The sequence below is a fragment of the Mangifera indica genome, chromosome 8 (assembly GCF_011075055.1).
Source record: "Mangifera indica cultivar Alphonso chromosome 8, CATAS_Mindica_2.1, whole genome shotgun sequence".
Classification (NCBI taxonomy): Eukaryota; Viridiplantae; Streptophyta; class Magnoliopsida; order Sapindales; family Anacardiaceae; genus Mangifera; species Mangifera indica.
Window position 1 is genome coordinate 11,620,001 of NC_058144.1, and position 21,644 is coordinate 11,641,644.

The 21,644-nt window shown below is 32.3% G+C and overlaps 1 protein-coding gene and 1 long non-coding RNA gene across 3 annotated transcripts; both read left to right on the forward strand.

Annotated features, from left to right (window-relative positions):
- Positions 1-6,107: 6,107 nt before the first annotated feature.
- On the forward strand, positions 6,108-9,655 carry LOC123224185 (heat shock factor protein HSF8-like). Its single transcript, XM_044647775.1, has 2 exons — positions 6,108-6,645; positions 8,049-9,655. The coding sequence occupies exons 1-2, from the start codon at positions 6,358-6,360 to the stop codon at positions 9,273-9,275; spliced, it is 1,515 nt and encodes a 504-aa protein (XP_044503710.1). The 5' UTR covers positions 6,108-6,357; the 3' UTR covers positions 9,276-9,655.
- A 2,150-nt stretch (positions 9,656-11,805) lies between these two features.
- On the forward strand, positions 11,806-21,056 carry LOC123223227. 2 transcript variants are annotated; one of them, XR_006503772.1, is made up of 4 exons: positions 11,806-11,886; positions 11,963-12,056; positions 20,398-20,609; positions 20,792-21,056. It is a non-coding gene; the product is annotated as an uncharacterized LOC123223227 (long non-coding RNA). The 2 variants fall into 2 exon arrangements; XR_006503771.1 differs by lacking the exons at positions 11,806-11,886; positions 11,963-12,056 and having other exon boundaries at positions 19,958-20,609.
- The last annotated feature ends 588 nt before the right edge of the window (positions 21,057-21,644 follow it).

Here is a 21,644-nt window from a genome sequence, read left to right on the forward strand (position 1 = left end):
TATGGCAGAGGATATGCCACTAACCTAGTTTTAATGGCAGCCTTTAGAGGAGTATTGGTATAATATTTCCTATCACTCAAACATTTAAATGTCCCCTTATCACGTGACACTACCTAAGTATTTATTTTTTTATAAAATATTGTGAAAATATATTTAATAAAGTTTAGGGATAAAAAGTTATATATTTTTAATGAACATTAAAAATTATGAAAGGTATTTTTGTCTTTTCAATGTTTTTATCATAAAAATTAAATAATTTTGCACAACCATGCTTGATAGAAGGTAGAAAAATATCCTTTACCAGATTTAAAGATGAAAACTTATTATTTTGATATAATTTAGGTTGTAAAGATTTTAGTTATTGGAAGATGGCCATTGCTGCAAGTGACCTAGTGAAATGGAGTAGGGTGACGACAAAAAGTTTCGCATTATTCAATGAGTGGTTGTGCTAGCCACTCACTTACGATGTCAAAAATTATTTTTAAATAGTTAATTATTTTCTATCAATTATTTTTATATAGTTTTGTAATTAAAATAAATAAAGAAACATGTACCAAAAAGTAAGAAAATGATGAAAATTTGTCACAAGCGAGGAACACATTTTGCCTAGAAGTAAGGTTGGATTTGAAGCGAGCTTTCTCGGGCTCGAAACGAGCTTAGCTAGAAACGAACCTGTTATAAGCGAACACGAATACGAATACGAGCCAAAACAAAAATCAAGAAACAAACGCTAGCCCGAACCAGAACAGAGGAATGCTCGACTCGGCTGGCTCGGCGAGCCGAGTTGAGCTCGTTATTAATATGCTAGCTAGCGGTATTATATGGCCTTCTGCGTTGACTTTATATTGCGTAACTACATAAAAAAGCTTGTTTTGTTGGCTTCTCTTAAAAGCAAAAACGCTGTCATTTGGAAGCAATTAAAGTAAAGCAAACCTAATATGTTTCCTTTTATTTTTTCTGTTGTTCTTCTCTGCTGAAAATAAACTAAAAACTAAACTACGCCGACAAGGTTTTCCACCTTTCTTCTCTGTTGTTCAACCGTCGACAAGGTTTTCCACCTTTCTTTACTGAGTTTCTTTTAAAATATGTTGGGGAGGTACACATATTCTGTTGACTACTTTAACATGGTTTACGGTAGTTGCGACAATTTTCCCAAACATTCTTGGATTCAGCTTGTCTCTCATAATTTTCACTTTCAACTAAACTACTCTTATTTTTTAAGTTAAATAATGTCATTTTGTTATGCTCTATTTAATTATTTATCAAACAAGAGTAATTTACATCCTGATGTGTCATAATGATTAACTGGAGAGTAATTTACAAAAGCACATATAAACCTTGGGAATTTGATGTGTCATAACAATTAAGTAGAAAATGATGACAGCGACACAAAAGATGAGAATGCGGAGGAAGCATTATCGGCCAACACCAAGGAAAAAACATCAGTTGCTATTGAGACTGATGACAAAAGCACTTAAAGCTTTGAATTTGGGTGTGCTGTCAACTTTTAGGATTTTTATCTACATCTTATGTTTGGACAAAACGTATTTATTATGAAATTGCTTCTATGGCTGTCTAATCCTTTCTATTTTTCTGTTTCACTGAAAATATTTGCTCCTATGAGAAATTTATATGTATTTTAACTGCTAACGAGCCTAGAATACGAGCCCAAACCCGAGCCAAGTGAACCCAAACTATTAGATACGAGCCCGAGTTAGGTGCGAACCGAGCACGAATACTTAAATTATAAAACGAGTCGAACACGGACATATGTTTTGACGAGCTCGGCGAGCCCGAAGTGAGCCAAAAATTAAGCTAACTAAAAAATGAGCCAAAAACAAGCTAAACAGTGTTTGAACTTCGCTCAATTTGTATTTACCCTTACCTAGAAGTGGTAGTGGATAAAACCTACCACTTAGTAGGCCTTCATGTTGGGTTGGACCGACAAAAACTAAGGACCCAGAGTCCTAGAATTATGCGCCTATGGGTTTTTAGTGGATTGACTCCTGTTTTTACAGTAGACCCAGCAAAACAATTAAAATTAAAAAAGGTAAGGTGTTGTTGTCCAATGAGTATCTAACCTTTTGCAGAGAGAGATTGTTGCTTGCAGTGGCCTTTTAGTCGCAAGGCCCAAATCCAATGACTAATTTTTAATCGTTTTGTCAAACCATATATAAGCCATATTTTACAAGCAAAAATTTTCATAATTCTTTCAATCTCAATTTCAATTCTGGATTCTTGATTGTTTTTAATCAATCTTTTATTTCCATTTTTTTTAGAATATTACTTATTATTATTTATATTTCATTCATATATAAAATGAATTCAATTCATTTGATTATTTTAACGAAGCACCTTTGTTTCCATATGCTGATAAAGAATTTGAGAGTTAAGTGCAAGTAAGTACAACAATAATTGTTTTAATTAAACTACATAAACAATTGATGGTAAATTGATTCAAAAGGCAGTGTGCAAACACTACAATAGAGGTTTGACTTGTGCAAATTCAACGGGCAATGTCCATCTTCATCATATAATGGAGTACTGTAAAAAAATTCCTTAAAACTTGAGAGGGCAATAACAAATTGCATTCACAAGATTAAAATCAGTGTGCACATCATTTTCAAGTAATCTAGCCGCACTTGGTTCAATCGTAGGAGAAATGCCCAATTTCACATACAATCATCAAATTATGCGTGACTATATGGCTAGACATGTTGTTACTTCTATTCTACATTTTTCTAATGCAAAAGATATAATATAAGAATGGATGATTAGGGGCGTTCAAAACCGGTTAATTAAACCAATTTGATAGACTTTTGAACCAAACTAAATTTTCAATTTGGAGAAAATAAAAAATAAAAATCGAACCGATTTAAAATTAATCAATTTTGAATCAAACCAAATATATTAATTAACTTAACCAAATTCTCAGTTAACTAGTTTTGAACTGAATTTCAAATGATTAACCTATTTTATTAATTTTTTCATTTAAAAAAAAATAGGTTCAATACTTTGTTAATTTCTTATTAAATTTTTTAAAACCAATTCAATTCAATTAATATGTTTTAAAAATGGAAAAACTGGTAACCGAACCAAAAAAACCAATTTTTGTATATTCTTAAACCTATTTTTTTAAATGACCTATTTTTCAGTTTAATTTTCAGTTTAAAAATTTGTTCGGTTTGATTATTGAATAATTTTGAATGCTTTACGGATAATGCAATAAAATATTTAATTGGTCTTTAGAAAATACCTAGGGCTACATCAAGATCCAATATAGGTAGAAATTATGAATTAATGAAAATAAAAATTATAAATGAATTTAATGGTGGTATTTCTTTTGATTTATGGAAAACTAGTAATCAACAGTTATGATATTTTTGTGCAACTATTCATTATATTAATTTTGAATGATAGTTGCACAAAAAGTAATTACATTTAGAACGTTAGAATATCCTTATTTTGGCGTCAGAATTTATCAAACATTAGCTAACATATTCGATGAATATAAAATTAATAAATTTATTTTTACAATAACATTTGATAATATTAAATCTAAGGATAAAGTAATATAATTGATGTTAAGACATTTAAATTTACTATTTGATGGAGAAATATTTCAAAGTAAATGTGCATGTTATATTATGATTTTAATAGCATAAGACAACATGACTTTAGCTAAAAATCATATAAGAGCTATTAAACATATTGTTAGTTATATTTTATCATTCCCATCACGTTTAGAATTTTATTATCAAATGTGTAAATAAATGGATTTAGAAGAAAAATATTATTTAAAAACAATAATAAAACTATGTGGAATTTAACATATCTGATGTTGAAATCATACGAGAGTTATGAATATGTGATAAATGAATTTTTTAATACCTAACCAAAAGATCATAAAATCATGTTTTTCTAAATTAAGATAATTGGGAAATTGATAAAAGTTTAGGAGTTTATTATTTGACAATTTGTTTATTCCATTTTAGATATAATTCATACCAAATGGAAGAAAAATTTTAAAAATATTGGAAAGACACACCTTTATTATTTGTTGCAATAACTATTTTAGACTTGACAAAATTACTAAAAGTTCAAAATTTGTTGGAAGTTATAAGTGAAATTTTAGTTGAACCATTAACTTTTAAGTTAGATGATATTTATGAGTTTTTGTTAGAAATGTTTACTGTATATGAAAAAAATATGGTAACACATTACACACTTCAGAACCATGGTAAGTTCAAGTGATTCATCCAGAGATAAGTCGCGATTATGGTCTATACTATGGAAAGGTAAAAAATTGGTAGGTTAAACTTTCCATTATGATGAATTTTATGATTACACTAATATTGATAATTTTCCCCGAAATAAAAATCAAAGTGATTTTTTTTTGATATTTTGGCATAGTGGAAAGCATGTCAAAACACTTATCTTATGTTTTTTGCTATGAGATATGATCTTCTAATTTCTCTTACGTCTATTGTAGCATCGAAATAAGTTTTAATTACAGATAGATGCATATTAGATGATAAAAGCTCAAAATTACACCAAAAAATGGTCAAAACCATCGTATGCATTAGGTGACAACAAAGTTCAAGTTGCAGATTTATCTGGCTGATGATATATTTAAAGACTTCAAGAATTTAAATATTAAAAATAAATGAACAAGGTAGATTTTTTTTGGGTTTATTTTGTCTTTGTATGTGCACATGCATTTTATTATCCTATAATGTAATCATGGTTTTTTCTTAACCATAAGTGGGGTTATATCAACAAAATTTTAGAAGTTGTGTCCTTTTTTGATTAAATAGAAAATGTTCAAAAAATTAATACATTATATGTAATAAAATTTAAGATAAAATAAAATAAATGTCTAAAAATAGTGAGTCATGTCGAATCGATCGACTAATCTTATCTCACGACTCAGGCCATAACTTGTCAAGCCTACAAGTCTGGCATGACTCCTTTTTTTTTGTGTTGACCAATACAAGTTGTACCAATTTTTTTTTGTCAAAGCTGGATTACAAGCTACTCCAACCCTATTGGCATAACTGATTTTCCCTAAGGATGACAATAAAAAAGGGCGGGTAGGGGATCTCAATTCCTATCCTCGTTACAGGAATGATAAAAATTTTTTGTTCTCTCTATGCAAAGAAAAATCTCCTCCTTGTGGAGAAAATCCCCATTTTGTATTTTCAAAACACAATATAAATATATTAAATAACAAAATTAATTAAAATTAAAACGAACTTATTATTTCAAATGTTACAAATATCATATATTAACCAACTTAATATTTATAAAAAATATAAATAAATTTGAAAAACATAAATACTCTAAAACTTTAAGAATATATTAATATTTTAAATAAAAAATATTAATATAAAAAAGGTAAGAATAGAGACAAAGATAAGAACAGAGATGGGACAGGAATAAGAGTAGAGCGAGAAGAGAATATATGTATCCTCACTTTTTATTATAGAGATATTTTTTATTTTTTTCTCTTTCTTATTAGAATCAAATAAGATTAAAAGCCTTAAATTCAAACTGAAATTATACTCTCTAATTCTGTCTCCACAAAACATATAATTGAAGCAGCCTGTCTAGAGCGATTAATTTTAGTTGGACATGGCTTTGATGAGTTGATGTTGATCCATCCCCACGTTTCATTGAAATTTGGGCCTACCACTCCCTGTAGGTGGACCAACGGGAGGAGAAAATACAAGAAAGGAATGCCCAAGGAAAAAATTGAGTTCAGATTTGAGAAAAGGTAAACATATTGAAAATTTTAGTTATAGCAGTTGCTTTAATTTTATTATATATTTAAATTTTATGATATTATTGAAAATTTAGGATGTAATAATATCTATAAAAATTGTCCCTAAAAATTCACAAAATATCAAACAAGAAAATGTTAAAATTATAAAATTGCCACAAAAAAGGTCTCAAGGAGAAAAGACGAGGATTGTGCCATTTAGCCTTATTGGAGGAGACAGATTTGTTGAAATACTCTCTTTGAATACCTGGTTCCAAGATATAAGGGTAAATGAGGATATTTAGTAGAAAATAGTATCCTTATCTGTAATTTCATTCTACATCAAAGCTCGTCTTCTACCCGTCGCTATTCTCCTCTTTTAAACCCCCAATCTCCCGTGACCGTCAACCACCTCGCCATCTCTCTAAATTCTTGTCTAAAAAAAAATCTCTAAATTCTAGGGTTTTTTTTAATTAATAATTTCACAAATAACAATAACTCATCACCAATGGCGCTCATTTTAATTTTCCTAAAATCCTAATATCTCTCCTCTTTCTTTTGAATTTTCTGAAAATTTTTTAGAGTAATTACTTAGCATGGATGCAGCTGCCAGTAGCACCATGGGAGGCGGCGGTGGAGATCCCCCGACGAGCAGTGCGCCGACGCAGCCGGCGCCTGTTCAGAACGCAGGAAATGCGCCGCCGCCTTTCTTGAGCAAGACGTACGACATGGTGGACGATCCGGCGACGGACTCGATTGTGTCTTGGAGCCCGACCAATAACAGTTTCGTTGTTTGGAATCCACCAGAGTTTGCACGTGATCTTCTTCCGAAATACTTTAAGCATAATAACTTTTCTAGCTTCGTTCGTCAGTTAAACACTTACGTAAGTAGGAAAATTGAGGCATTTGTTTTATTAACCTATTTACTGAACTTAAAGTTGGTTAGTTTTAATCTTTTCTTTTTGGTTAATCTTTGATTTTTTATTTAGTTTTAGTTTGTTAAGTTTGATTCCTTTATTACTTGTTAGGGCTATTTTTTATGTTCTAATTAGTCCGGATGAACTTTTGTCTGTTCTATTGTCTTTCTGTTAGTTTTTTGATTGGGTTGTTGATTAGTGGTGAATGGTTGGTTTGTCAATTGGGGGTACATTTTTGGTAGGGGTTTGGTTTCTAGACATTGATTATTTTAAGTTAGTTTTTGAGATTCTTTTTGGATTTGATTATGATTAAGTTGTTTCAAGGGACTGCTCTTGTGTAATTTTTGTGTAAATTGATTAAAAGGAATAGGATTGATAATTTCAGTCTTATTTGATCTATCCAAATCTAAGTGTGAGTTTCTTGTTTTATTTACTCTGTTGTTTTGCGTTTTTAACATGACATTTTTTCAGGACCTGGAACATTCACTGGCATATGAATATGATTAGTTGATCATTGATGATTTTGCTCTTAAGTACATTCTAGGGATGAGTTTTAGGTTTTTGAGGGATTATAGATTATGATGATTATATAGGTATATGAAGAATACCAATTTGGTAATGAGGAGATTGAGAATGGTAGAGTAAGGAAAGAATGTAGATTTGTTTCTTTGTGGCTTCAATTGTTCTGGTTTTTGAGAGGTCAGAAGTCTCCCACATCAACTTCAATGAAAGAATTTAAGTAAAAGAATCATTGTATAACAGTGTAATGGAATGCTAATTTAGGTTTAGAATTTAATAAACTTTTCTTCCAAATTATTCAAACTATTATAGAAATGCTCCATTTGGTCGCAAAGTTCCATGGAGTCACTGAGGGGAACATTGGATATTGGATATGGGGAACCCTGCATGTGGTTAGTTGTATCAGGTGGTTCTAGTTCTCCATCGCTACCAACAATGACCTTCCTTGGGCCACTATTAACCAGGTCCTCTTAACAGAAGGTGGTCTGGCATTGTTTGTTCATGCTTTTCTATCATAGGTCTGACAATGTCCATGCATAACAAAATCTAGATTCTTATCCCTTGATCTGTCATCTGAGTTTCCATTACTATGGGATCTGGGGTGAGAAGTTGATATTCTTTTATGGTTTGGAAATTACATGAGTTAAATTACTAATGTGAGTTGTCAAAACTGATGTGAGTTGTCAAAATTTTAAGGTCATCCATTCTACTTTATTTTAGTTCAAGCTTTGGGTTAGGCAAAAATTATTAACTTCATGTGCTTGTCTGTCTTGACCAATTATTTCATGTGAAGTTATTTCTTTGCCACCCATTTATTTCATGTTTTTTCCATAACCATTTATCTTAAACAGGGCTTCAGGAAAGTTGATCCAGATCGTTGGGAATTTGCAAACGAAGGCTTTTTACGGGGTCAAAAACACCTGCTTCGAGGTATTAGTAGACGAAAACCTGCCCATGGACATGGTCATCAACAATCGCAACAACCACACGGACAAAACTCATCTGTGGGTGCTTGTGTTGAGGTTGGCAAATTTGGGCTTGAGGAAGAGGTTGAGAGACTAAAAAGGGACAAGAATGTGCTTATGCAGGAATTGGTCAGGTTGAGGCAGCAACAACAGGCTACCGATGGCCAGCTCCAAACTATGGTGCAACGTCTTCAGGGGATGGAGCAGCGACAACAACAAATGATGTCATTCCTGGCAAAGGCAGTACAGAGCCCTGGTTTCTTAGCCCAGTTTGTACAACAACAAAATGATAGTAATAGACGTATAACTGAAATGAACAAAAAGCGTAGGCTCAGGCAAGAAGATGTTGTTGACGATAGTGGTTCTACTGCTTCTGATGGGCAGATTGTTAAATACCAGCCTTCAATGAATGAGGCAGCAAAATCGATGCTCAAGAAGATCATGAAAATGGAGTCTTCTCGGTTAGATTCACTTAACAATAATCATGATAATTTCTTGATTGGTGATGGCTCATCATCATCTAATAGTGGGAGCTCTCCCACCCGGGTATCAGGAGTAACACTTCAAGAGGTTCCACCAACTTCAAGGATCTTGGCTCATGGTCCTTCAACTACAATATCTGAATCACAGTCTTCTCGACGTGTCACATCTTCAGAAAAGATGACAACAGACGAATTTCTTGATATTAGTAAGTTGGTTGGAGCTCAAGGGGAACCTTCTATCCCAATTTCACAGGGAGATATGATTATGCCTGAAATACCAGAAATAGCTTCAGAAAGTGTTATTGATATTCCTGGAGACAGTTACATGGTACCCAAGATGGGTAATGAAGATTATATGGATCCAACTTCATTGGTGATAAATGGATCAATGCCTATAGAAATTGATGGGCTTTCACCTGATCTTGATATTGATGCTTTGCTCGATGCTTCTAGCTTTTGGGATGACCTTTTGCAAAGTCCAGTGCCTGAGGATGTTATATCAACCTCAATGGATGGTGAAACCAAGAAAAATGAAACACAGCCAATAGAGAATCGATGGGACAAAGTTCAGCATGTGGATCAGCTTGCTGAACAAATGGGTCTTCTTAATTCTGATTCTAAAGTGGTTTGACCTGAATGCATAATTGGCTATTTTGAGATCTGTGGTAAGACCTAAAGTTAAACCAGTGATCCTTCTTGTATGTTCTTCCTATTGTGTTAGTTGAAAATAGCTAATGCCACCCTCTATTTGTTTTGCTCATACTGAGACCCAAAATTTACTCCCATTTTGTTTTTGGTCTTTTACCTATATGTGTAGGCTATAGATTGGAATTTTCCTTGATTGTACAGGTTGTTGTTCTGCTCCTCCTGCAAGACAATCATCTTTTTTCTAAGGACTGACTTCTTGTAATTTCTTGTAATCATCTATTGTGTTGGTTGATTGTACAGGTTGTTGTTCTGGAAATTTAATTATATTTCCCTTAATAGAATTGACAATATCACTGATCTCAATTACCTTTCCAGTACCTGCATGGTGGTTATGTATTAGATAATACCAAGATGTATAATTTCTGTGAACTTGAAAATGGGTTTGATTGAATTAGCGTTCTACTGATTTTGTTACTTTGGGTTGATGATGATGTTGTGGGAATTATTTTGACTTGGAATATTTGAAAAACTAGGTTGTCCAAACTCCGCTTTGTTTTTGCAAGTGTATTGGTAGGTCCTGAACCGGTGAAAGTATTTTTGGACCTAATTTGATAGAATCATATGGATTTAGGTGACAAAACACACCAAAATGGAGGCTCCAGTGATTGAATAGGCAAAGGAATCTGTAATTCCACTTTTCCTAATTAGATAGAGGTGGATTTTGTCAGCAAGAAAAGCTTTAAAGATTCAATAAAACTATGTGTACCCATTTTGGATACACAAATGTATATATATTTATATGTGTCATCATGTGATTGGATGATTTTGAATTAAGAATAAAACAATAAAAAATCATATGATGACACATATGAGTATGTATATATTTGTGTATTCAAAGTGGGTATACATAGTATTACTCTTAAAGATTTAAGATAAAATTTTTTGTCGTGTCAACAATTCCTAAATCTCAACCACATGGGATTTAGAGTGGGCGCTGAGTTCGGGCCTCATGGTTGTGTCAGCGAAAAGAATATCACTTGTTCTAATTTTGTTAAATGCATTTGTATTTTTTATATATTTAGCTTCTTACTTTAATGGTCACAGTACAGTGATTCTGGTGGGAAGAATTATATTTTCACTTTTTTTTTTAAATGTCAAAATATCTAAAATTCCCTTTTCAAGTGATGTGTGCATATTATTTATTAAATCACCACTTCAGTCATATCTGAACAGCTTGTTGGATTAGGTAATATTTGAAATGACTTTTGAGACATGAAATGATATTATTTCTTTTACCATTTATTTCATCGAATAACTTAAATGACGATTGCTCTGTTGATAATGCAGATTACTAATTTTATTTTTTATTTGTATAATTTTTATTTTGGTTTGACAATTTCTAAAATTGAATGAATTTCAGTTTTTTAAGAATTGGATCAAATAATCAACCTAATGAACTACAGGGATCTTTTTAAGCTTAATTTGATTTATGATCTTGTTAAGGGCGAAGATAATGTTGACGTGAGAAGCTTTATTAGCTTGACAGTAACATCAGCTTGATGTAAAAATAAGCATCATATATACTTCCATTTTTAAAGCTCGGTAAAAATAAATGTTAATGTTGACACTTGACAATACACATGGGAAATTTGACACATTTTATATAGGAAAATTAAAAATTTTGCCATTTGTTGAATCAATTTATACAAATTTATCATACTTTCTAAATTTTAAATATGTATATCATAAAGATAATATAATATTTAAACTATCATTGTCGTTAAATTAAAGTTAACGACGTCTTTAAGGTAAGGTTGATGAGATCATCTTGCCAACTTGTTTTTGCCTGATTTTTATTTTCAAACCTTAAACCAAATCAAAACTAATAAATCAAGTTTGATCTTCATTTCTAAACCTTAAATTTAACAAAATAACATATACACCATCAACAATCTATGAATCATACTATCAATCAAAAAGAGTAACTTATTTATCTTTAATAATTTATGTTTGTGTTTTGTATGATTTAATTTTTAGATTGTCAATTGTAAAAGTTAGTTCACAAATAAACGTCCGGTGAAATCAAGGATTTATGCGTCCTACAGTAATACATAAATATTTTTGGGATTTAACAATTATTATGATACAAATATTTGGGCGTTAAAATGTATTGTATTTTTATGTTAACACATTTTTTATGGTAAAGATTTTAATATTGCTTTCGTATGTTTTGTGGTTCGAGCCAAGCAGAAAGCGGCGCTACCTTCCGCTGATTGCGGGATTGTATGCTGACATTCATCTCCCTCAAATTCCTCATCTGCCTGTTCATTTTGGGATTGTATTACTCATTGAATCAGGTTCATTTTCCTCTTAATTATCTTGCATTATGATTACATTATTGATTATTTTAAAATTTATATTAATAATAAAATAATATCTAATAATAAATTAATATATTATTATTTATATTTAAATTCCTACTTATAATAGGATTCGTATCCTTACTCTTGTCTCATTACGACTTCCCCACTATAGATACTTCCCTGGCCGTCGAAATCGGATGCCTCCGTTAAACTTAACATGAGGGCAAAATCGTAAAAACAATTCACTGTAAAATTTGAAAATTTAAACCTTCAGAGAAAACTAATTTCCTTTTTTTGTTTCGTTCAGAAACTACTCCATGGGATCTCGAGAAGATGTTCGATTATGGTTTTTCCGTAATGTGGCAGTCGCTATGAAGGTCTTTGCGGCGGTTTGCATTGAGGTCTGTCAGATTTGCTCTAATATTTTTATTGATTTTTTTTTGTTTTATGGATATTTTGGTTAGTCCATTGCGAAATGCACATTGATTTATCCGAAAATTAAAATTTTATTCATTTCTAATTTTAATTTGCTTGCCATTTTGTTAATTCATGTTTTCTGTTACTGGGTTTTGCGAGAACGAACTATTCCATAATTGAGCTTATGGAACTTAATTTTGTTTTGTGGAGGTGTTTGTTCTTCATGTGTTTGAACCCTGAAAAAAGTGAAACGTAAGATTTATAGGGAAAACGTAATAAAACATTAATGGCAGCAAAACTTTATTCCAGGAGTAAAGAAACCTTCTTGTTGTTTTGCTTGTACGGAGGAAGGAAATTCTCTTTAATTTTGTCTGATAAGCATACATGAAGCCTTCAGGTGACCGATTTAGAATAGAAAAAAACTTAAATTTTAGTTTAGAAGGTGATAAAAATTTGCAATTAAGAAGATATAAAAGTTGGATTTAAACCATGCTTAATATATAAGGTAAAACACACTACACATATATATAGGGCCATTCAGACATTTGGATTTAGGTGCAAAAATTGAAAATATAAAAATAAAAATGATAACTATAATCAGATGCAAACTGATGCCCTATGGTGAATTCTTTGCATTGATTTTCTTGGTTAGATTTCTTAAGAGATTTCTGCAAGTGTGAGAGATGTGACTCCCACTGCTTTGATTGGTCATAACAGGCAGAAGGTGCATATAATCATGGAGTTAATAATGTTTCTAATACAGTCCAAAATATGAACTTCTAGAAACGTGATAACAGTTCAGGTAATGAATGCTGTAACCAAAACTGGTGATGGAAATTGATAGACACCTGTATGAATGTTTCTCCAGCGTCAACAATTCCCTTTGACAGACTCCTCAGCGGCCAATTTCAAGCCCCCCAACTTCACAATCACAGCTCACAGTTGAAGTGTAACTAAATATAAATGTAAATGGATCAAAACAGAGCATTTGTTGTATTCATTCAGATTCAATAAAGTCGCAAGAGTTATCACAATAGAAGCCGTAATTTCCACATTTCAACCAAAGGATTACAACAAAAGCAAAACTAAGAACAAACAACAATTACACAGCAAAATATTCATATACACTGTTCACTTTAGGCTTTCGAGAGGCTTCAGTCTCGAGTCCCATGCCATCCCTGGTCTTGCAGCCGCCTTTTCTCCTTTTTCCTTTGTTGCCAATTGCTTCCTCTCCAAGCATGTGCCACGTTGCTTTTCTTCTCCAAATTGACCTTGCAATAAAATAATTGTTGATTGTTCTACTTGCTCCAATCCCCTGCTGCCACCTGCTTTGTTTCTTTTCTTCACTTCTTTACTAGGAGAAAAATATACATGAGTCCTAATATTTCCCCTCTCAACGAGAGGCACCTTGCCCTCAAGGTGAAATAGGGGAAAGAGACGAACAACTCCCACGAATTTTCACAATCCAGAAGGCCTTGCCATTTAACTAAAACCTCCAATTCACCACATTGGGAATATCGATGCTGTAGAATTTCTTGTGGTTGGATCCGTAGTTTGTTGTCATCTACCATACAATCTAGTAGTTGCTGAATGGTCATTATTGGTCCCACGTGTTTCTTAAGTTGGGACACATGAAAAACAGAGTGTATCTTGGACATCGGGGGCAACGATAAACGATATGCTATTGCTCCAATTCTTTCTAGTATCTTATAAGGGCTATAGTAACGTGGGCTCAATTTTTCATTCGATCTCGAAACTAGAGATTGAAATCTATAAGGTTGCATTTTTAAAATTACCCGATCCCCTACTTCAAAACATATTTCTCTTCTTTTCTGGTTGGTATACTTTCGCATCCTCTCTTGTGCCTTGGTAAGGTTCTCCTTCAATTCATCTAAAATAACGTTCCTTTCCCTTATCATTCTATCAACCTCTTCAACCTTGAGTGACTCTTCTGTCCATCTTAATAAAGTAGGTGGATCGTGTTCGTATACCGCCTTGAAGGGTGTCATGCCGGTAGAGTTGTTGTAGGTGATATTAAAGCAATATTCAGCCCATGGGATCCATTTCGACCATTGTTGGGGCTACTGAAAACAGAAACTACGCAAGTAATTTTCCAAGCTCTTGTTAACGACTTCCGTTTGACCATCCATTTGGGGATGATACGAATAACTAAACTTAAGCTGAATGTCTGTTGCCTTAAAAATCTCTCCTCAAAATTGGCTCAAGAACATATGATCTCTATCAGAAACTATGAAGTGAGGAAACCTATGCAACTTAACCACTTCATGGATGAATTTTCAAGCCACCTCTATAGTTGTAAAGGGATGCCTCAATGTTAAAAAATGTGCATATTTAGTTAATCGATCCACAATGACCAATATTGTATCTACATAGGTTGCTTTCGGAAGTCCATCAATAAAATCTATTGAGATATCTTTCCACACTCTAGTGGGTATCTGTAGGGATTGTAGTAGCCCAGCTGGAGAAATAGACTCGTGTTTTATCCGTTGACATGTGTCACATTCGGACACAAATTTCTTTACATCAGTATTCATACCTTCCTAGAACAAGACCATTGATGTTCTCTTGTAGGTTTTGAAGAATCCGGAGTAACCTTCGTATGGAGAAGAATGAAATTCCCTCAGGAATTTGAGGATGAAAGAAGAGTTTTTGGATAATACTAACTTGCCATGATACAAGAGTCTACCGTGCTTTAATTGATAGCCTACATGTGATTTTGGATCGATTAAAAGGTCGTACATTACCTTTTGGAGTTTGGCGTCTCCAGTTATCTTATTCTCAATTTCTTCCAGCCCCACTACTTTTGCCACAGTTACAACTCTAAATTCTTCTTTGAAAGCAGGGTTATGGGATAGTGCATCCATGGCTTTGTTCTCACACCCGAGCTTATATTGGATTTCAAAATCAAAACCCAACATTTTCATGACCCATTTCTATTGGTCGCTACCTAATACGTGCTAATCTGTTAAGAACCGTAAACTTCGTTGATTTGTTCGAACTTTAAAATAGCGCCCTAATAAGTAATATCGTCATTTCTGGAATGCCAATACAATTGCCATTAATTCTCGTTCATAAACTAATTTGCTTCAATTCTGAAGTGAAAGTGCCTTGTTAATGAATGCTATGGGTTTCCCTTCTTGCATTAGAACGACTCTAAGCCCTATTCCGAAAACATCAGTCCCAATAATAAATTCCTTCAAAAAATCTGGAAGGACTAACACAGGAACAGTGGCCATTGCATTTTTTAATTTTTCAAATACGACTGCTACTTCAACATTCTAAGAGAATACGTCTTTTTTGCGAAGTCAGGTGAGAGGCTTGACTCTCTTTCCGTATCCATATACGAATCTCCGATAATATCCAATCAACCCCAAAAACCCTCGAAACTCTCATATATCCTTGGGTGTCTGCCATTCTCTCATTGCTTGCACTTTCCTAGGATCTGCTTCTACACTTGCTACCAAAATAAAATGTCCTAAGTAGTCAATTTTTGGTTGCCCAAAAGCACATTTCTTTAGATTAACTACCAACCAATGATCCCTTAACAACTCCAAGACCACACGCAAATGCCTTCGATGATCTTCAAAGTATCTATTGTATATTAATATGTCATCGAAAAACACTAACACAAACCTTCAGAGATAGGGATAAAATATCTCATTCATGACTCCTTGAAAAGTCGCTGGTGCATTGGTAAGGCCAAAAGGCATCACTAAGAACTCGTAGTGTCCCTCGTGGGTTTGAAATGTTGTTTTCTCCACGTCTTCTTCCCTAACGTGGATATGGTGGTATCCAATCTAATTTGCTGAATATAGTGGTCCCTGCTAGCTCATCTAGTAATTCTTTGATGGTTGGTATGGGAAACTTGTCTGGAATTGCCACCTTATTAAAGGTGTGATAATCTACGCAAAAATGCCATCCATTATCTTTTTTTTTTTTACAAATAGAACCGGACTAAAAAATGGGCTGACGTTTGGCCTTATAATTCTTGCTGTCAATATCTCTTGTGTGATTCTTTCAATTTCATTCTTTTATAAGTTAGGGTATTGATATGGTCAAATGTTCGTCGACTGCACATTTGATAGAAGGCGAATTGAGTGATCTTGCCTTCTTTTAGGTGGAAGTTTAGTTGGCTCCTTAAAAAGGTACTCATATTCCCTCAATAATTCTGTCAACCCCGACTCTACAATTAATTCTTGAGAATCACCTTCAGATGTTATCCCATTGTATTCAATCAAATATCCTTCTCCCTTCGCCGTAAGTGAATTAGCTAAAGCTTTCAATGTTGCTTCTAATCTACACAATGTTACATCCCCTTTCAACTCCACTCAATGCCCATTCCAATCGAATTTCATTGTTTGTAGCACTTAATTCAATTTGATCTCTCCTAATTTACGCAACCAATCAACTCCTAGAATAATGTCCTCACTGCCTAATTCAAAGGGAAAAAAATCTTGTATAATAGAAATCCCTTGGAACTCTAGCTTCACTCGGTTGCACCTCTCACCTCTTTTCACTTTTCTGTCATCTCCAAGAGTCACTAAAAATTTGGCTGGAGCCATTGGTAATTTCAACTCTTCCATTATAGTTCTAGAAATAAAATTATGTGTAGCCTCATAATCCAACAAAACAACCACCTATCTCTCATGAATTTGTCCCACGAATTTCATAGTTTTTGGGTTGTTGAAACCGTAACCGTCCACAGAGCTTGAATTTAACACCAATTTCATTTCCTTTTCTTTTGAAGCGATCACCTCTAATTGTAAAGTGGTTTGAGCTAAATGCATAATTGGCTCTTTTATGATATGAGGTAAAACCTCAAGTTAAACCAATGATCCCTCTTATATTTTCTTCCTATTATGTTAGTGGAAATAGCTAATGTCTCTTGTATCTTTCACCCTCTCTTCATTTTGCTTATATTATATCCAAAATTTACTCCCTTTTTGTTTTTGGCCTTTAACTTGTATTATTCTTTACTTCAGTGTGGAGTCTAAACAGGTGTGTACTATAAATTTGAATTTTCTTGATTGTATATGACTTACAGGTTGTTGCTTTGCTCCTGTAAGACAACCATCTTTTTTTATGCACCGGCTTCTTATGATAAATTATTTTTGGAAGTTCAATTATATTTTCCTTAATAGAATTGGCAATATTACTGATGTAAAATATCTTTATAGTACTTTTATAGTGGTCATGTATTTGATAATACCAAGATGAAATAATTTTTATAAAGTTAGAATTGGGTTTGGTTTAATTGGCGTTACTGATTTTGTTACTTTGGTTTGATGATGGCTTTGTGGGAATTATACTAATTTGGAATATTCGAAAACAAAAAGTAGGTTGTCCAGACTCTATTTCATTTTCACAGAGTATCAACAAGTCTTGAATTGATGGTGGATCAAGGTATTAGAATCATGGAAGGAAAAAAAACTAAAACATGAAGAGAAAAGAAGTCTAAGGAAGATTTGAGATAAGAGGGAGGTTAGGTGAAAAAAAAAAAATGAAGAGAAAGATAATAGAGAACCATGGAAAGAGGATGATAGGGTGGAAAACATTAAAAACGTGGAAGGAATAAGTCAAATGCAATAGGATGATGTGGCAGAATGATATGAACATGCATGATTATGTGGAGCCATGTCAGAAGCCTAAAACATGTGGGAAAAAGATTCATACTTAAGTGGAGTTTGATTTAAATCAAATTTTCTTATGAAGTTTAGTTTGAAATAAATTTTTTAATCTAATTTAGTTAATTGAGTCATTTATTAATTTTGGTTTTTTAAATATTTTAAGTACCCTATTTTAATTTAAGAAATAAAGAGCTTTTAAGATATTATTGTTTAAAAAGCTCAATTTTAATTAGAAGTCTATTAATATTATTTCCTTAAAATCATAATTTCCTAGAACTTGGAATTAATTAATATTCTTAATAATAGTTAAAGTAGTGTTCTAACTTAATAAGTTTTATACTATAATGGAGTCAGAAGTTCAATTTCAATTAAAAGAGTCATTAGACTATATAAAAGATTTAAGTCATTGTAATTCAAAAAGCCAATTAATCAATTCAAATTATTAATAAAATTCAAGTTTAAGTTTTTTTTTTTTTAAATTGTTTTGCATATTGTACTGAATTCTTATTATCTTTTTTCGTTCGTTGAACAATATCAACCTTAAGCATGCTTGTGAATGGTTTAACAATCCCATCAACGCTTGTCCTGCATTAACTATCGATGCCCAAGAAGATCATGCAAATGAGTCTCCTTGATAGAAATGATTTAATAATAATCATCATAGTTTCCTAAATGTGAGAGCTCATCATCATCTAATAGTGGGAGTTTTCCCACTTGTGTATAATAAGTTATACTTCAAGAGGTTCAACTAACTTTTGGGTTGTTGTCTTATGTGCCAACTGCTTTAAGGATCTTGGCTCATTGTCTTTCAACTGTAATATCTGAATCACATTCCTCCCTACATGTCACATATTTTGAAAAGATGACAATAGATGAATTTTTTAATATTAGCAGGTTGGAGCTCAAAGGAACCTTCCATCCCAATTTCATAGGGAGATAGAATTATGCTTGAAATACTAGAAATAGTAGTAGAAAGTGTTCTTGATATTCTTAGAGACAATTACATGGTACCCAAGATAGGCAATAGAGATAATATGGTTTTGACTTCATTGGTGATAAATTGACCAGTGCCTATAAAAATTGATGGACTTTTGCTGATCTTAACATTAATGCTTTGCTCGATGCTTTTAACTTTTGGGATGACCTTCTACAAAGTTTAGTGTTTGAGGATGTTATATCAACCTCAGTGGATGGTGAAACCAAGAAAAATGAACTATAGCCTATAGAGAATGGATGGGACAAAGTTCAACATATGAAACAACTTGTTGAACAAATGGGTCGTCTTAATTCTTATTCTAAAGTGGTTTGAGTTGAATACATAATTGGCTCTTTTAGGATGGAGAATGTTAAAAACATGGAAGGAACAAGTCAAATTCAAGAGGATGATGTGATAATCAAAGATCACATGACACATGATATGACGACTCATTTGGCGATGTGACATGATGATATGGGCATGCATGATCATATGGAGGAATGTATGAAGCCTAATACATGTGGGATAAGGAATCCTAGTTGAGTGAAATTCAGTTTAAATCAAGTTTTTTTGTTAAGTTTGGTTTAAAACAAATTTCTTAATCCAATTTTGATAATTGAGTCTTTTATTAATTTTAATTTTCCTAATATTTTAAGTTTCCTATTTTAACTTAAGCAATAAAGAGGTTTTAGGATTTAATCGTTTATGAAAGCTCAATTTTAATTAAAATTCTATTAATATTATTTTCTAGAATCATAATTTCCTAGAATTTGGAATTAAGATTTCATTGTTTACAAAAACTCAATTTTAATTAAGAGTTTATTAATATTATTTCTTAAAATCATAATTTACTAGAATTTAAAATTAATTAATATTCATAATTCCAGTTAAACTAGTGTCTTAATTTAATAAGTTTTTCATTCTAATAGAGTTATGATTTATATTTTAATTAAAAGATTCAATAGTGTAAACAAATGACTTAAATCATTGTAATTCATGAAGTCAATTAATCAATAAAATTCAGGTTTAAGTTGTTTTAAGAATTGTCTTGCAAATTGCATTAAATTTTTGTTATCCCTTTTCATTTGTTAAATGACATTAACCCTAAAAATCTTTGTAAACGATATCACAATCTCATCAATGTTTGGCTTGCATAAAAAATCAATGCTCAGAAAGATCATGAAAATGGAGTCGTCTCGATCATAATTATTTAACAATAATCATGATAGTTTCTTGATTGGTGATGGTTTGTCATCATCTAACTGTGGGAGTTCTCCCACCCATGTATAAGGAGTTATACTTTAAGAGGTTTCACCAACTTCTAGGTAGTCGTCTTATGTGCTAGTTGCTTTGAGGATCTTGGCTCATGGTCCTTTAGCTGCAATATCTAAATCATAGTCTTCCCCATCTGTCACATCTTTTGAAAAGATGACAACATATGAATTTCCTGATATTAGTATGTTGGTTGGAGCTTAAGGGAAACCTTTCATCCCAATTTCACAAAGAGATAATTATGCCTGAGATACCAGAAATAATACTAAAAAGTGTTGTTGATATTCTTGGAGACAATTACATTGTACCTAAGATGGGCAATGAAGATTATATAAATTCGATTTCATTGTTGATAAATGGATCAGTGCCTATAGAAATTGATGTACTTTTGCCTGCTCTTGACATTGATGTTTTGCTCGATGCTTCCAGCTTTTGGGATGACCTTCTGCAAAGTCTAGTGCTTAAGGATGTGATATCAACCTCGGTGGATGGTGAAACCGAGAAAAATGAAATACAACCAACAAAGAATGGATGAGACAAAGTTCAGCATATGGATCAACTTGTTGAACAAATAAGTCTTCTTAATGCTAATTCTAAAATGGTTTGAGTTGAATGCATAATTGGCTCTTTTATAATTTGAGGTAAGACCTAAAGTTAAACCAATTATCCCTCTTATATGTTCTTCCTATTATGTTAGTTGAAAATAGCTAATGTCTCTTGTATCTTTCACCCTCTCTTTGTTTTGCTCATATTTAGACCCAAAATTTACTCCATTTTTGTTTTTAGTCTTTTAACCTATATTATTCTTCACTTCAATGTGCAGTCTAAACAGGTGTATGCTATAGATTGGAAATTTTCTTGATTATACAGGACCTACATGTTGTTGCTCTGCTCCTACAAGACACCTATCTTTTTTTATGGACTGACTTCTTATAATTAGTTATTTATGAAAATTCAGCTATATTTCTCTTAATAGAATTGGCAATAATACTGATCTTAAATATCTTTGCAGTACTTGCATTATGGTCATGTCTTTGATAATAGCAAGATGAAATAATTTATGTAAAGTTGGAATTGGGTTTTGTTGACTTGGTGTTCTACTGATTTTGTTACTTTGGTTTGATGACAACTTTGTGGGAATTATATTGCCTTGGAATATTTGAAAAAAAAAGGAGGTTGCTCATACTCCATTTCGTTTTTATAGAGTATTGGGAGATCCTGAATTGATGAAGGACCAAAATATTTGATTTTTTGTCTTAATAAAATTCAAAAGATTTACAATCGGTAAGATCTTAATTAAATTAATGATAAAATTTGTTATTAATTTTTTTACTTATCTATATAATAAAGTATCAATGGTTTAATTACCGTATTTAAAATTATGTATTATATGATTCATATGCTTTATTTTTTAAAAATATAGTAAATATTTATAACTATTACGTAATAATTTGAAAATGAGTTAAACTAATTGATTGTCTAATTAAACTAATCATAGCACGAACCAATAAGATAATTAGTTTGACCACCAATTTGTTTTTTAAAATATTGCAACAACTTATCAGCTTGATGTAAGAATAAGCATTGTATATACTTCCATTCCATTTTTAACACTCGTCAATAAACATAAATGTTAATGTTGACACTTGACATTACACAAGGGAAATTTGACACAT

Excerpts from the sequence above, each read along its gene's own strand:
- LOC123224185 (XM_044647775.1), top strand. The coding sequence starts at position 6,358 with ATGGATGCAGCTGCCAGTAGCACCATGGGAGGCGGCGGTGGAGATCCC. Across the intron at positions 6,646-8,048 it reads TTCGTCAGTTAAACACTTAC|GGCTTCAGGAAAGTTGATCC; the intron begins GTAAGTAGGAAA and ends TATCTTAAACAG.